At 45.4% G+C, this 15,019-nt stretch overlaps 1 protein-coding gene across 6 annotated transcripts in view; it reads right to left on the bottom strand.

Annotated features, from left to right (window-relative positions):
* The window catches only part of LOC142578719 (uncharacterized), a 43,587-nt gene that overhangs the window by 14,795 nt on the left and 13,773 nt on the right, over positions 1–15,019 (bottom strand). For 3 of the 6 annotated variants that reach the window (XM_075688227.1, XM_075688229.1, XM_075688224.1), the window contains exons 3-7: positions 12,612–12,632; positions 7,262–7,279; positions 4,909–5,033; positions 2,150–2,284; positions 402–518 (exon numbers count right to left, since the gene is read on the bottom strand). In XM_075688227.1, the coding sequence (XP_075544342.1) occupies positions 402–518; positions 2,150–2,284; positions 4,909–5,033; positions 7,262–7,279; positions 12,612–12,632 (416 nt within the window). The remainder of the gene's footprint in view (positions 1–401; positions 519–2,149; positions 2,285–4,908; positions 5,034–7,261; positions 7,280–12,611; positions 12,633–15,019) is intronic. The other 3 variants (XM_075688230.1, XM_075688226.1, XM_075688228.1) reach the window with 3 other exon arrangements.

Below are 15,019 nucleotides of genomic sequence, written 5' to 3'. Positions count from 1 at the left end.
CCGTGTTTCGATGGGGGCGAAATGCAAAGACGCCCGTGTCCGGTGCATTGGAGGTAAGTCCAGAGTCCCCCGCTAGGCGCGCCTCGTAAGCAAATCGTGATTTTAGTTGGTAAAACCCCGTAATTCAATTAAAATGGAGATATCCTTATGATGCTTGGGGAAACATTCCTTCTTCGTCGCTTCCAGCTCTGATAATAACGGTCAGAACGCTAAAACAATTACTGGATATGTGATGTCTTTAAAGCGTAGTACCTAGTGTGCTGCCGCTCGCGATAAGGAATACGTGTTTTGTTTGTCGAATAGAGAATAGCCGTTTGTCCGGGGTGCCCACCCACTGACCAACGAACGTTTAGAGCGCGTGGGCGTGGTTCGGGCTCGCGTTTGGCCCGTTCGTCGCTTACCTCCCGGTAGGTGCACCTGCAGGAGCCGTTGGGAGCGCAGCGGGCATTCATCAGCGGCTTCCTGGAATCCACGCGGCACTGCCTGTCGCACTTGAGGACGTTGCACGGCTCGTGAGGCTGCAACGGAACAGGCGGAGTGCGGCAGTGATTTGATACGCGTGTGCTGTTAGCGAAACTAATGAGGAGCGCTGCCGGTCATTGGGGTGCACAATGCAGCCCGTAGTGTCAGTGAAGGCCATCTGCTGACTACTGATGTACGCGTGAGCAACAGATGTTGTATTGGCAAATGAGTCTTTGGGTTGTTTGTGACTGGGCATTGCTGTTATGTTCATGTTGTTTCCGTGAGTAATATAAGAGTTGCCGTCAACGGGGAAATAACTTGGTTGATAGATTCATGGCTTTTATAACCTCAAACAAACTATGCGGCTATGAGAGACGTTATATCACTATGTGAATACCTTATTGAAGCGCTATTAGAAGTGCGCAAATATAATTTTTGACTAAAAAGATAAAGAGGCTAGAAGGAAGTTTCAGAGCGAGTCACCAAGCCGGAGTGTTTGTGTTTTATCTATACATGATGCTTGTGCATGATTTTGTTCGTGATTTGGTCCTATATTGGCGTCTTCAATGCACACGTGTTATATCTTGTGGCTGGCTTATGGGAAAATTGTGCTTGTGTTCAATATAACAGTTGTTTACTGGAATAAAAAGAGTTACCACAAAAAGAACGCTGCTTGGCGGCTGGCTACTTCGACATCTGACAACATTGTTCAGTCGAGTCAAATCGACACTTCGTAGCGAAACAGTAGTACAGTTTGCAGGGTCTGTTGAAATGCCATGCGCAGAGGGAAATCAATATTTTGTGCTGCAATCTGGGGACGCCATAGTCGCGTTGAGTTAGTATGAGCGCGAATTACTGGCGTTAACGCTCGCTTATTGTTAACCTTGGTTAACTGAGATAGACCTATTTGCTAACTTTCAGCTCAGAAATAGTAAAACATAAGAAATTGCATATAACAAATTAGTAATTGAGAGAGTACGATGGTATTTTCTCGTGGACGCAGTCAGAAGTTATTCTTGTGCTTTCGATGGTATTGTATGCCGGATTACTTTCTCTGAAGTAGCGAAAGTACGAGCTTCACTACACTGGTCTAATATAATTGTCCAATGCAGCGGCAAGTCAGCAGACGTGCCAGATGTAAAGCGCGAGCTACGAATATCGAAGCCAAGGTATGTGGGACTGGGGCGGCCACAAAACCTTCCTCGCACCAAACGCCTTAGGGTACGAGTGCCCGACGATCTGCAATTGCACGCCAAGCCGGGAAACGGCTCTGCCGGTGAGGCAGTGTCTCCCTGACTTCCCCAAGTTTGTATTGCGCGCAAGGAAGTGGTTCCCTGCGCCATCTCTTGAATTTTGGTCTTCTCTGAGGAAATTAATGTTGCGTGCTGGGTTCCAAATGTTATAAGCTGCTACATTGGGCATGTTGATCCGAAAGTTTCAAGCTAAATCGGTCATTGCTAACAACATTTTTTGTGTGAGTAACTGGCGAAGATATGGACGCGTACTTTCACATCGATAAGACAGCATGAGTATCGTCTCCATTATTCAATTATAACATCCTGGAGCAGCTGTTACTACAGTGCGTATTCGGATTCCTGTGGCGAGTTCACTGCGAAGGCCAGCGCCAAGGCAGCTCTTTGTGAGGTACAAAGCGTATAACGCCAAGAGAATCGATTGTCGCACGTACCGGCTGTAGCCACTCGCACTTGCAAGATCCCGTGCTACTGCAGTAAGCCCTCACAACGGAAGGGTTGTACTCCCGGCAGGTCGCCAGGCAGCGCGCGTTATTGCACGGCATGCCCGGGTGTCCCCCCGGCACGCTCTGCGAAGCGAGGCGTACAAGGAGTCGTTAAGCCTTATTCTTAAGGAATCCCTGCGACACGCTTAGAATGGAACAAAGAAACACGATAAGCCGTTAAAGGTGTCGTAGTGGTGATGAACATCCGGAGCAGCGCCTGCAGCGCCTCCTGTATGTAAAGCAAGGCCTACAGTTGCGGAGCCTAGACGTCACGCTAAAGAGCTGTCAGACCATTGATGAGACACATTTACTGCAAGCGCTGTTATACAAACGGCGGGGGTTGGCGGCTGGGTGACGCACCGCGTTGGGCGAAATGGAGCTGCCTGTTCAGTACCGCTAGAAAATCGCTTTCAAGCTACGCGGTGATGCAAGTAGTTGGAAATGTGCTTGGGGAACTTCGAAAGCATGGTTACCGCAGATTCAGTCATCACAGTGAACCAAGGCGTATAGAATGCTTAAATGTGCTTAAATATATTTAGATTTATGTGGCATACACTTTTCATGATCATTCTATCCTTCACGCTAAATACCCTTAGTCCTCTTCACGTCACCGCGTCGACGTCTAGCACCGTGCATACGCCTGATTTGTGTTTGCATTTCGGCATAGCTTGTGAACGGCGGGCTGCGTAAACAATAAACGTCGCACAAAATTGAAGTTGCGACCTGTGCGGCTCACGACCATCACGCTTCCTCGCCGGAGTTAAAGGGGAAAAAATCAGTGCGGCTTTACTAGTAAATGTGAGAGAAATATATTAGCATTACGTTGCACCTCTTTGAGGGCCCGTATTCATGACCTAAACCGTATTCACTACATTGCGAATGGTTGTTAGGAGCTCACTGAACACAGGTCCTGGTTCCTATAGGGGAGCGAAGGGCAACCGACGGTGTTCCGAAGTAGACCCAATGTCAGTTTATATATATATATATATATATATATATATATATATATATATATATATATATATATATATATACTGCTGGATTTTTCAATGGGCCCAGCGTATTTAGAACGATGAGAAGCACAACTACTTCGCAGTTATCTTTGGTTTACTTATCCAAAAGCTTCGGCCGATCCAAGGTACCCGTTGAAAAAGGTCGGTTCACGAACGGAAATTGTTGGCTAAATAAAGCAAAGATAACCGCGAAGATGTGCTTCTCATCTTTCTATATTAAATATATAGGCACTTTGTGCAAATACACGTGAAGTGCCTCGAGTGGTCAGTCGCGCGGCAATTTCGCGTGTATTCGCGGGCTTATTTCACACTCGGAAAAACACTTTTATGCAGCACGCATTGAACAGAAAGCTGTATCGGGAGTTTTTCATGTTGCTCTACAACTTCCTCATTGACTTTTTACATCTAATTATAAGATTTAAGAAATTGCTTAGTTAATTAAGACTAATTATATAATTAGGCGGAATGCAAAAAAATAATCTGAGTAGCTCCAAGCGACGGCAAACAACATTACTTTGGCTCTGTCCAGCTACGTGGCAATTGCATACCTCTAATGTTTGGCTAAAGTTACGTGGGACACCCTGTATATGCGACATTCACACAGAAAACCCCGTTCTGCCATCCGTAATGACCCTTCGATTTTCTCACACATTTATAGAACGTGTAGGATTGTCCGCTCCACTGTTATATTCGCATGCTGGTACTAATGACCAATGGGTAGTGGCTACGCGGTCAGCTACAAAGAATATGATAGCCTGTATCTCTGTCTCATGCGCGTTTTTTTACACAACTCATTGCTTCAAGTTGCTCCGTAATTGCTCTATTGGACCAATTTGATATAACAGGCACAAGACGCGCCATCATGCCTGCGAAAAGAGAAGTGTGGTTTCACAAAACTGGCGCAGTAGTTTGGGTTCTTACGATCGCATCACACACTGTTATCACGGTGCTCATTATAGAGCTGCACATCTACGCCTTTAAATGTAACAACTGTTCCTTAACCTTAATGAATGGTAATATTCTTCATTCATGTTAATGTTTTTGATTCTTTTTGCAATGCGTAAGTGTATAATTTAAGACAGTGCAGTTTAGAAGAGCTGTTTACAGGCCACTGTGGCACCAGATCTCATGTTTTATGCTATAACTCACGGGACATCTGGCGCTGTAGTTGCCTATAACTTGCTTTTGTAAATATAACTATTATATCGCTTTAAAACCAACCAAAAATAATGAGGGCATAAGAATCAGCAAGCTTTACGTGCAGATCTGAAAATATGCAAATTTGCGGTTACTACCATGATAGGAATGTAGAGGGACTCGATGAAGAGCGCTTGCTATGACGAAAGGAATTGGTGCGCTGCCGAAGGGTTTTAGGGTCCCTTTTCAACGAAGAGTATCTCCCATGGAATTGGAGGGTAGGACGGATGTTTCCTTCATGCTCGCAAGAGCTGATAACATGAAATTCGTGCGCATTTCCATGTTTCTAAGCTTGCTAGCTGCTGTTGTGTGTATTTCTGGGGATTTTGTGGATATATCCATAACATTCTGAGCATGCTATGCAACCGATGTGTGATAAGAATTGGAACAAACTCACGTGCGCCCTTTGACAAAGATGCGTATCTGCAACATTCTCGCACCGATATGCTCCGCAGTTGCGTATTCAACTGTTGAAAGACTAAGCGCCATAGCACTCACCCCTCCGGGAGTGGCGCCGCAGATGCATCCCTGCGGTGAGCAGGTCCCCACGCCGCTGCCCGCGCTCTGGCATTGCACCAAGCACTGACCGGGAACGCATCCACCGCCCATCCCCATTTGCGCCCCTGCAAATTTAGAGCAGTTCGCGGAGGACCAACACAATTAAAGCGCGCCAATTTGCTCAACACATACACCGCTGAAAGGTTAAAAATATAGCGCGATACACACAGCACTGAAAGAAATTGGATGTCGTGCAATTTAAAATTTTTAGAACGATGCACCACCTGGCACAAACATCCGCGCTTCCGGCATACACTATACACTGGGTCTGGTCATGCTCTGTTAACCGGAATCCTCTGTTAATAGCGGTTTAGCATTGCGTGAGGCGTCAGCGTGATACGTCATGCGTAAGGCCCAGACCACCGGCTTCGATCGGAATTCGCGCTTGCTATATACTTGCTCTCCCGCATGACAGGAAAAAGGAAATCGCAGAATCGGCCAGCGCTCGGTATCATTTTACGCTGAGCACAGAGTATTCGCCATGTTTTGTCGTTACTACTGAGAGCATTAAAAAAAAGCTTTTTTTTTAGGTCCTAGCGCTATATAGCGAGACGGCACCGAGCCGGGAAAGATATCTGATTGATTAAAACCTCGCAGTTGGCGTCTCATTATTAGCGTTGCAATAGGCCGACGAAGCTGAACCCTCTAAAAGCCCAGTTTTTCACTGCATCATAAATTTATTGCTAGGATCTAGCATGGTGCGCGATGACGGCATGCTAAAACGTTGATCTCAGCATGTTTACAGTGCTCCCGCGGAGAGGCGGCGAATTCAGAGGTCTTGATGCATATCACTTATCACGGTAACGATCTCGCAACGCTAAAACACTCTTATCCCGGCTTCATGAAACAAATGCAGGTACACAAAGGCAGTACACTGAGAAGATAAATGAGACAGAAAATTTCCGCGCGTACGTAAGGTGGCGCTGGCTGACGTCATGGTGATCAGAGATCATTGGCAGAGTCCCTCATCCAACAGTGGGCTTAAACAGGCTGATGATGTAGATTTGTTCCTAGTCGCTCATTAATACAGTGGTCCATCTTTACAGTGTGTAACTGTAAGTGCGCGGTCTGTACGTTATCGACTTCGTGCGCATATTAAGTACGCTTTTAACGCATGACGTACGCATAATTTCCGTCTCGTGTGCCTTAAAATGCTCATAAGGGAGACAGGGAGGTGTTTTAGGAAATGGTTTGGAAAACGTAAGAACGTTACTGGAAGTGTCGCGATATCGTTATATTTATTTTACTACCACCGGGCTTACGGATGCGTGCTCCTAAGATACAGACGTGTCGCTCTTTTCCTCTTATTTCTTGTTTATAAAATGACGTGCAACTGTGAAGATGAACCAGCGTATGGCCAGCTATTCCACAGTCATAGAAAATAAGCGCTAGTGACAAAGGAATCTGAAAGAAAAAAGACAGAGAAAGGCGGTAAAGAAGAAAGAAAAAGAAAAATGGCATGAAACATCCGTAAGTGAAATGTAGCCTGCGATTACTATGTTAAAAGCGGGCCACATACTCTACGCATGGTCAGAGTGGACGATATTCGGACCACACATGAACATCGAGCCCTTTACTCGGCATTACAAGCACATATGCACAGTCAAAACACGACACGGTTGTGTAAGTACACGAAATGAAAGGCAGGAAACAGAAAAGAGCCTTGTACATAGCACATTTGTAACGTTTAGCATTGTACGTCACTTCAACATTGGAGATGTGCAATGATTAAAAGTAGAAATGTATTGTCTGTACTCTATAAAGTGCACACTGTGTTTCGGCTTCTTCGCAAGCGCGAACCAAAATGTTTAAATATCTGCTTCTTCTTGCTATCGCCTGTTCACGCAGCATCCTGCACGAATAAAATGTATTCATGTCTGATTACATTCTACCGTTTCTGGCTTGAATCAATTTATACCGAAAAAAAAAAGCATTACGGTTGCTTCAGTTAAGTTTTCTAGTACATTTTCCCCCTTACACAGGTAGCCTGGTTTACGTAAAGTTTTTTTTTACTTTCGGCAAAATGCAGTACAAATTAATGAATAAATTAAAGAAGAATGAATCAGCCAAGTTTTTGATCCGCAACCTTTCTCGAGGTGGACTGGTGCATCCAAGAATCCTTAACTTTAAAAGCAGGACACCTTATATTACGCGCAAATGAATGACAAGGAACTGGTCACTAGTGCACAGCATGCTGCGTAATTATTAAGCTGTGAGCTCATGAAGTCTGCAATCTGTGGAAAATACCGAACGTTCACTACTGGAAGTGTTGGATGTTGTGGTGTCAGCTTACCCATGCGACTGTTGAATACTTGCAGTGGGATAAGAAAACAACAAAACAAAGAATATGAAATTACGTGCAAGCATAATATTTCACAGAAATAATAACCAATACTAACTAACTAACTAACTAACTAACTAACTAACTAACTAACTAACTAACTAACTAACTAACTAACTAACTAACTGACTGACTGACTGACTGACTGACTGACTGACTGACTGACTGACCGACCGACTAACTAGCTCACTCACTCACTCACTCACTCACTCACTCACTCACTCACTCACTCACTCACTCACTCACTCACTCACTCACTCACTCACTCACTCACTCACTCACTCACTCACTCACTCACTCACTCACTCACTCACTCACTCACTCACTCAGGCTTTCTGTTATCAAGGACATCTTTACCGTTGCCGCAAATGCGACCGAGTGAAAATGTATTGCACATTGGACGCATAGGCCATAGTGAAGAAAAAGGACAAAATTTTAGTGAGTTCTTGAAAAATGCTTCCGGTGTCAAGAACGTAAAATCAAACGCGCAGCCGGAACAAAAGCGAGAAATTTTGACTTATTTCTGTTTTTAAACACGTTTTCAGTGACCTTATTGTCTATGCGGATTGCGAGCAGCACGCTGTGCCGGAGACGATTGAGCTTGTGCTTTGCACGTGCACTCATCAACTGTCCCCGCGGCTGGCGAACTTCTGCATATCACCCCCCTACCACATAGGTAATCCACCTTGGCACACCACTTCCCATTCTCTTCTAGCGGAGGACGAATAGGAAGTGACCTTTACAGAAGAACAAACTGGCCCTTAGGGGCGGATAGGCAGTCGACCATAAAAACCAGGCAACAAAAAAAAATTAACTTAAATTATGGGGTTTTACGTGCCAAAACCACTTTCTGATTATGAGGCACGCCGTAGAGGAGGGCTTCGGAAATTTGGACCACATATAGAATATACACGTATTCGGGAAATGTCGGTATCAGCCAGCCTGCCTGATGACGTTAGCATTAATGTCACGATGATCCTAATCTAATTTTTCTTTGCACTTTCCCTATCTATACAATAAGTAGCTAGCGAGAATGCTTTGCTTGAAACCAATCTCTCCCTTTTTTCCCAGCACGAAATCTTTGTCCCTTTGGATCAACAAATATTTTTTTTTTCTAAAATGCCAACAGCATAAGAATGTCTGTCACTGGAAAATAAGTTAGGGTATAGGCGAAGGTGCCAAGAAAATCTTCTTAACATGGGTAACTCTGGTTAGGGCCCCGATGAGATGTGATTAATTGTTAATGAACAAGCTCGCCAGGCTACGTGCAGTTCCCAGAAAACGTAGAGACAGCGTCGACGTCGTCTTGCTAGGAATATCGTTAGTACTAGACACCTCAGACAACTCTATATGTACGCATATAATTCATCCACAACTGAACTGAGACAGTCTATCCGCAATTAGGCAATCGCTAATGAACGAGTGGGATTAAAACTAGCAGGTAAAAAGGAGAGCTGGCGCTATACACCGGTCGTCTAGTGGTTCTACGGAAGATTGGCGCTGAGGTAATATATATATATATATATATATATATATATATATATATATATATATATATATATATATATATATATATATATATATATATATATATATATGAAAGACAACTACACCCTGATTACACGCTGTACTTCCAGCTTCGAAGAACTCCCTTCCAGAGAATCGTTTACCGGAGAAATCGCTTAACAGGCAGAGGATGTAAAAATAAGGCACGCAATGTCAATAACTGTCGTGCCAAAAAGACGCGACTGGCATTTTCTTCATTAGGCCAAATGAGCTCATATCTCGTTTTCTTTCGCTTTTCGGAATAGTAAACTGTGTTAATTGGCGCTCGTGGTACGTCCACGATTACGCACCATACAGTCGTTCTCCCAATGTCGTGGACTACACCCCCTCCCGCACGGTTTTGTATTCATGGAACTATGGAGATAGTGTTGGGTTGTTCTGGCAAAAAGTTACTATTCATTTTGTGATCGACATGATCATCACGTGATTTAGTTAGGTCAGCGTTTCTTTTTTGGCCTCAAACCTCTCTCTACACTACATGGCACACAGATGCCTTACGCTGCGTTTCCTTCGGCACTCGTTTGTAGAGCTAGGTTTACGAACTACCACGAATATTCACTCCCCCCTCCCTTCCCCTCCCCCCCCCCCACGCACACACACACACTCTCTGAACTCTCTCTTTTTTCAGGCCTGTCTCGACTGTTCTTCTAGCACCCCGTCGCTAACGAAGTATTGGAGGCGAGAAAGGCGAACGTGATCATTAATTACGGCCGTTTTCCCGAAGTGGTTGCCACACACAAGGATGGCAAAAGAGGCATCGCAGAACCTGTCGCAAGTTGCGGTCGCCCCGTTTATGACGGTGAATCATTGGCAGGAGCGTCAGGTGTGACGGACGTCATCACGACGAGGCCTCGCAAGCGATAGGGATAGGCGCTGCCTTCCACTATAGCCGCACGCGACCGAGCGGCATTGAGCCGATGGAAAGCGTTCCTTGCCGCTGGTCATTCCCGAGAAACGGGTCCGCATACAAGGAGTGCCAATGCGTTACTAACTGCCTATTCACATCTCTATGAAGTGCCGCTGAGAAAATCTGAGGCGCCGCCTCATTTCTTCTTTGTGTGCGTGTGCGTGCGTGCGTGCGTGTGTGCGTGTGTTTGTGTGTGTGTGTGCGTGTGTTTTCGAACCGCTTTTTCAGTGAAAATGTCAATGTGATGCTTCAGGGAAAGTGTGCCAGATATTCAAGAAATGGTGTAAAAGCCATAATCTCGCGACCAATTCTGCGAAATAATCGTCGCGTGACGTGTACTGGTCGTCGAACGGTCGGCTGAAAGGAAGCCTGCGTTTTATGACGGCAAGAAAAATAATGAATAAAAAGAATCAAGCAATAAAAAAGAGACGGAGCGTCGGGGTTGGAGATTTCTTTTGCGGGCGTTTCTGTGAGGCGTTTTAATATACTTGAATTTCCCCAATTTAACCCTCTCTTAGTAAACGTGCTGGGTTATTGTGACGTATGAGGTGAAAGAAGGCTGACGAAACGTGCTTGGATTGCTCGGGGCGTTAGGATGTGGCAAACTAAGCGAATCAGGTAAATAAAGCACATAATTGGACGAATTCCTTGCCCAGTCATGAACGTAGTACTCTTGTATAGGTACGTGCCTTCAGTCAGAAGGACATCAAAGTGAGTTCTAAAAATGTAAAAGGCGGATTCCCACATACAACTGTGACTGAAAGGGCTTAAATAACGAGTTCAGGTCTATCTTGGACAGGGTGGGACTAGCATACCTGCTCTTGCGCATCAGTCGCTACTCCAGAGCAAGGTGCAAATACTGCGTGCCTTGAGGAAGCCTTCGTGTCAGCTGCGACGTGTTTATGGTGGCGCCGTCGAGAAAGCATACCGTGAATGACATTTGTTGCCTTCGAGATCTAAGTGCACACCTTCGCGCCTTTTCCGGTCTTGTTTTTCTTGTGTATTGCGTGATTAGACGTACAGCACCCAGGCAGACACGATGGCACGGACAAGTGCCAACTCTAGGTATAATTTCCTTTCGCAAGTACAATTTCGCGTTATTGCGTATCTAGGAGGCAAATATGGCACATAATAAGCTTGAGACAAGAGGCTTGATGAACCAGTACTCGCCGCCGTGACTTAGCGGCTATGGTGTTCCGCTGCTAAGCGTGAAGTCGCGGGATCGAATCCTGGCCGTGGTCGCCGCATTTTGATGGGGCGAAATGCAAGAACGCCCGTGTCCCATGCATTGGGTGCACGTTAACGATCCCCTGATGGTCAAAATTAATCCGTAGTCCCCCACTACGGCTTGCCTCATTATCAAATCGTGATTATGGCACGTAAAACCCAACAATCCAATTCAATTGACGAACCAGTGCAAACGCAAAGTATAACTTGCTACGGAATGTATATAATAATAATAATAATAATAATAATAATAATAATAATAATAATAATAATAATAATAATAATAATAATAATAATAATAATAATAATAATAATAATAATAATAATAATAATAAAAGATTGGTAGAAAAGTGACCGGAAGTGCATACGTCCCTAGCTTGTCTATAGCACCAATGTGTCTGGCTTTTTTTTCAGAGTTTGCCACATGATCATCGGTGAACGTAAGGATTGATAACATAGTAGATGCATGAACGTACAGTGTACTGACCCTACACGGCAGTACCTGTGCAAACAGTGATTTAGTTTCATGTTGCTTGCAAACACAACGCACGTGTTTCAGTTTCTCGTGGTGCGAATCGTATTGGGATGTAATACGTTGGTTGCTTAGAAACTCTCAACACAAACGGGCACAGAATGATTACACGTGGCGTCCAGGAAGGGCACGGGAGATTCGCTTCAGTTCACGAATGCATTCCCAAATCCTCGTGGCCTGTCAACTGCTGGCGACTGCTAACACGCTAATATTAAGGGCTGACGTTATCGTTACAGTGGTAGGAAATACGTAAATTTTTAAGCGTTACCGCGTGGCTGTTCTTTTGTTTATTGCGGTTTATAACTGCACACCGGTGGGAAGCCAGGCTACCATTAGAGCTGGTTATCTCAATACCCAGTTGAGAAATACACACACACACACATATCACACACACGAGCATACTAAGTCTACGAAAAAAAAAATGATTGCAATAAAGATAAAAACAAACTAAGCGAGTAAAATTGACCCATAATTTAATTTAATTTATTTATTTCAAGATACTGTCAATCCCAGGTGGGATTGTAACAGCGGTGGGTGCAATAACAGGTTGGTAGAGAATTTGGATCAAACAAATATACCAGGAGACCCATTAAGTAGGCGTTATGCGTTAAGACACCCCCCTTAAGTACAAAATTGTGCATTCAACGTAGATAGTGCAATCTTGCGCGCTGTGGTGCTGGACTGCTAAGCACGAGGTGGCGGGATTGAATCCTGGCCATAGCGGCCGCATTTCGATGGTGGCTAAATGCGAAAGCACCCGTACACTTAGATTTAGGTGCACGTTAAAAAACCCCAGGTGGTCCTAATTTACGGAGTCGCTCACTACGGCGCGTCTCATAATCAGATCGCGGTTCTGGCACGTAAAACTCCACAATTTAATTTTTAATTTTAATCTTGCGTGGCAGTGCTATTCAATGTTCCATTTCTCACAGCACGGCAGTGAAATATTAATGCAGAGCATAAGGTTCCTATGATGTCACTGTATACATAAGAGCCCAAGTAGCTTTTTAAAGCACCCCCAAGATACTGCGGAAATAAATAAAATGTAGACATGGTGTCAACGTACTCACCAGAGGCTTCTGCAAGCATTGCTGTTAAAAGAAAATGAAATAGATTGTAAAGGAAGAGAACAAGAATGCTTGGTGTAGGGACCTTAGATAAATATTTTTTGGATGTTGAGCGATACAGTATAGTGTGTCACGACAGAATTTATTGACGCTATTATCGTCCATGTTGCGTCAACAAACTGCAGGCCCGTATTTACACAAACAACAAAATATTCAGATCGATTCCCCTCAATGAAAGTGGATGACCAGCGGAGATGTATATAACCATAACTAAAATAAAATAAAATGAAAGAACAAAACAATATTGCGCAAATATGGACTTTTTGTGTTTATTTGCATTAATGTTTGCATCGTGACTACAGTAAATAGTGCTTTGTGGCGGCTATGATAGACGGCCATGGGCTCTGTGACGACACTGGAGATCTTAGCGATCATTAAGTCTATGCACGACCGATGGCGCATCGTGGAGACGTTGGTCTTGGCGTAGCATTGAAAGCCGAACGATCCCAAGAGAAACGCCAAGAACCACTTTCCGTCGGGACGAGACACATCGACGTTAACGTCGCCCACAATACCGATGGGATCGGCGTCCACCGGGAGGATCCATTCAAATGTGTCGTTCATAAATTCTTCAATCTTCTGACGTTCCAGGATGAACGTATACGGTGGCGACAACGATTCTGTTCCCATTTCATACGGTGACCGCACTAGCATGAACCGCCGGAAACTGTCTTCGTCGGCAACTCGGTCTCGTCTTTTTCTCTAGGGTGAGGGTGAAAGTGCGCAACTCGATGGGCACCCAATCGGCCATGATCTTGCTCCCCCGTCTGCGAGCAGCATGCGCGAGGGGCGTGGCTTTGATCTGACGGCCAGTATGTGGCACATCGAATTTCATCCAAATGCGCACTGCATCGTGCGCGTCGCCTTCGCTGTACTCGATCGCTTGAGGTACACCAACAGCACCGTTCACGAGTCCGTCCATCACGTCGATGTTGAAAGTGACAATGTAGGGCTTGCCTCAAGCGAGCAGTGTTCTATGGGGTAAATTGCCCATCTCGATATGCGTAGCTGGAACGGCGAATGCGGCAGTTGAGCTACAGTTAGGTTAGGTTACAGTTAGATTCAAATTGTCACACATGACTACATCTACGTCGGCAGAACTTGCAGCTCTCCAAGCCACTATGACGTACTTCGCCGAAGAGCCAACAGAGAAATGGGTCGTATTTTGTGACTCTAAGGCAGCTCTTCACGGTATCAAGTTTGCATTATATCAGAGAACTTACGAGCAGATGATATCTAACATCAGGGAAGTGCACCACCATGCTTTGGAAAGAGGGCGCAACATTATCTTTCAATTGATTTCAGCTCACTGTGGCATCGTCGGCAACAATCCTGCTGACAGGGCTGGCCGGTCTGCCCACGAATACACTCAGACGCGTGAAGCATCTTCGGCGAGATGTTGCACCAACTTTGCAACACCTTTGACTGCCAGAGAACTTCGCCTACTTGCACGCAAAAAGTCATTAATAAAGAGAAACTAGGACATCCACCAGTTCGTAGCAATTGCTACAACGGAAACCCATACAGGTTCCTCGAAAGAAAAGCCCCACAGGTGAACAAAAATCCGCCCTGGGCCGGGTCTCGAACCCGCCTTTCCGGGGCAGCCGCTCTACCATATGAGCTAACCAGGCGGCTAGCAGATGGCAGTGCGAAGTCGAATTTGTCAACAACTCGAGGCAAAGGCAACAGTGTGACGTAATAGTTCTGCGGAAGCCCGCAAGGTGGAGAGATGAACCTTGCGGGCTTCCGCAGTTATTACATTACGCAAAAAGTCACAGGGTCTCAGTTCAAGTGCCTTCAATTGACGATTGCATAAACTGGACGCCACGCTACGGCTACAAATGCCATCTAACCATTCCTGCGGCGAAATAACCTTGCTGTGCCGCTTGTGGCTGGGAGTGGCGTTCACGAACGCCTACTCCTATCGTATGGGAAAGGCTGAGAGCCCGGTGTGCGACTCATGTGGGTACGAGGAAACCATCGAGCACCTATTGTGTGCCTGCCCTCGCTACGATGTACAATGCCTCTCTCTGTGGGCAACATTAAACCGACTGGACTCAAGACCGTTCGTCGAGTCAAAGATACCCGGACCGTGGCAACACCCATCACTGGCACGAAAAGCGATTCGGGCACTACTAAGTGCACCGGCTTAAGAAACCGTTTATAGTGTCTCTGTGCGTCCTCCCACAAGCACTCACTGCTTACTCGCTCCCTTTTTCCTATTTCTATTCCACTTTCCTCCACCCCCAGTGTAGGGTAGCAAACCGGGTGCTCATCTGGTTGACCTCTCTGCCTTTCCTGTCGTTGCTCTCTCTCTCTCTCTCTCTCTCTCTCTCTCTCTCTCTCTCGAC

This window comes from Dermacentor variabilis, chromosome 4 (genome assembly GCF_050947875.1).
Source record: "Dermacentor variabilis isolate Ectoservices chromosome 4, ASM5094787v1, whole genome shotgun sequence".
NCBI lineage: Eukaryota > Metazoa > Arthropoda > Arachnida > Ixodida > Ixodidae > Dermacentor > Dermacentor variabilis.
The sequence above is the reverse complement of the archived record's forward strand: the minus strand, read 5'-3'. Positions and strand labels throughout refer to the sequence as shown.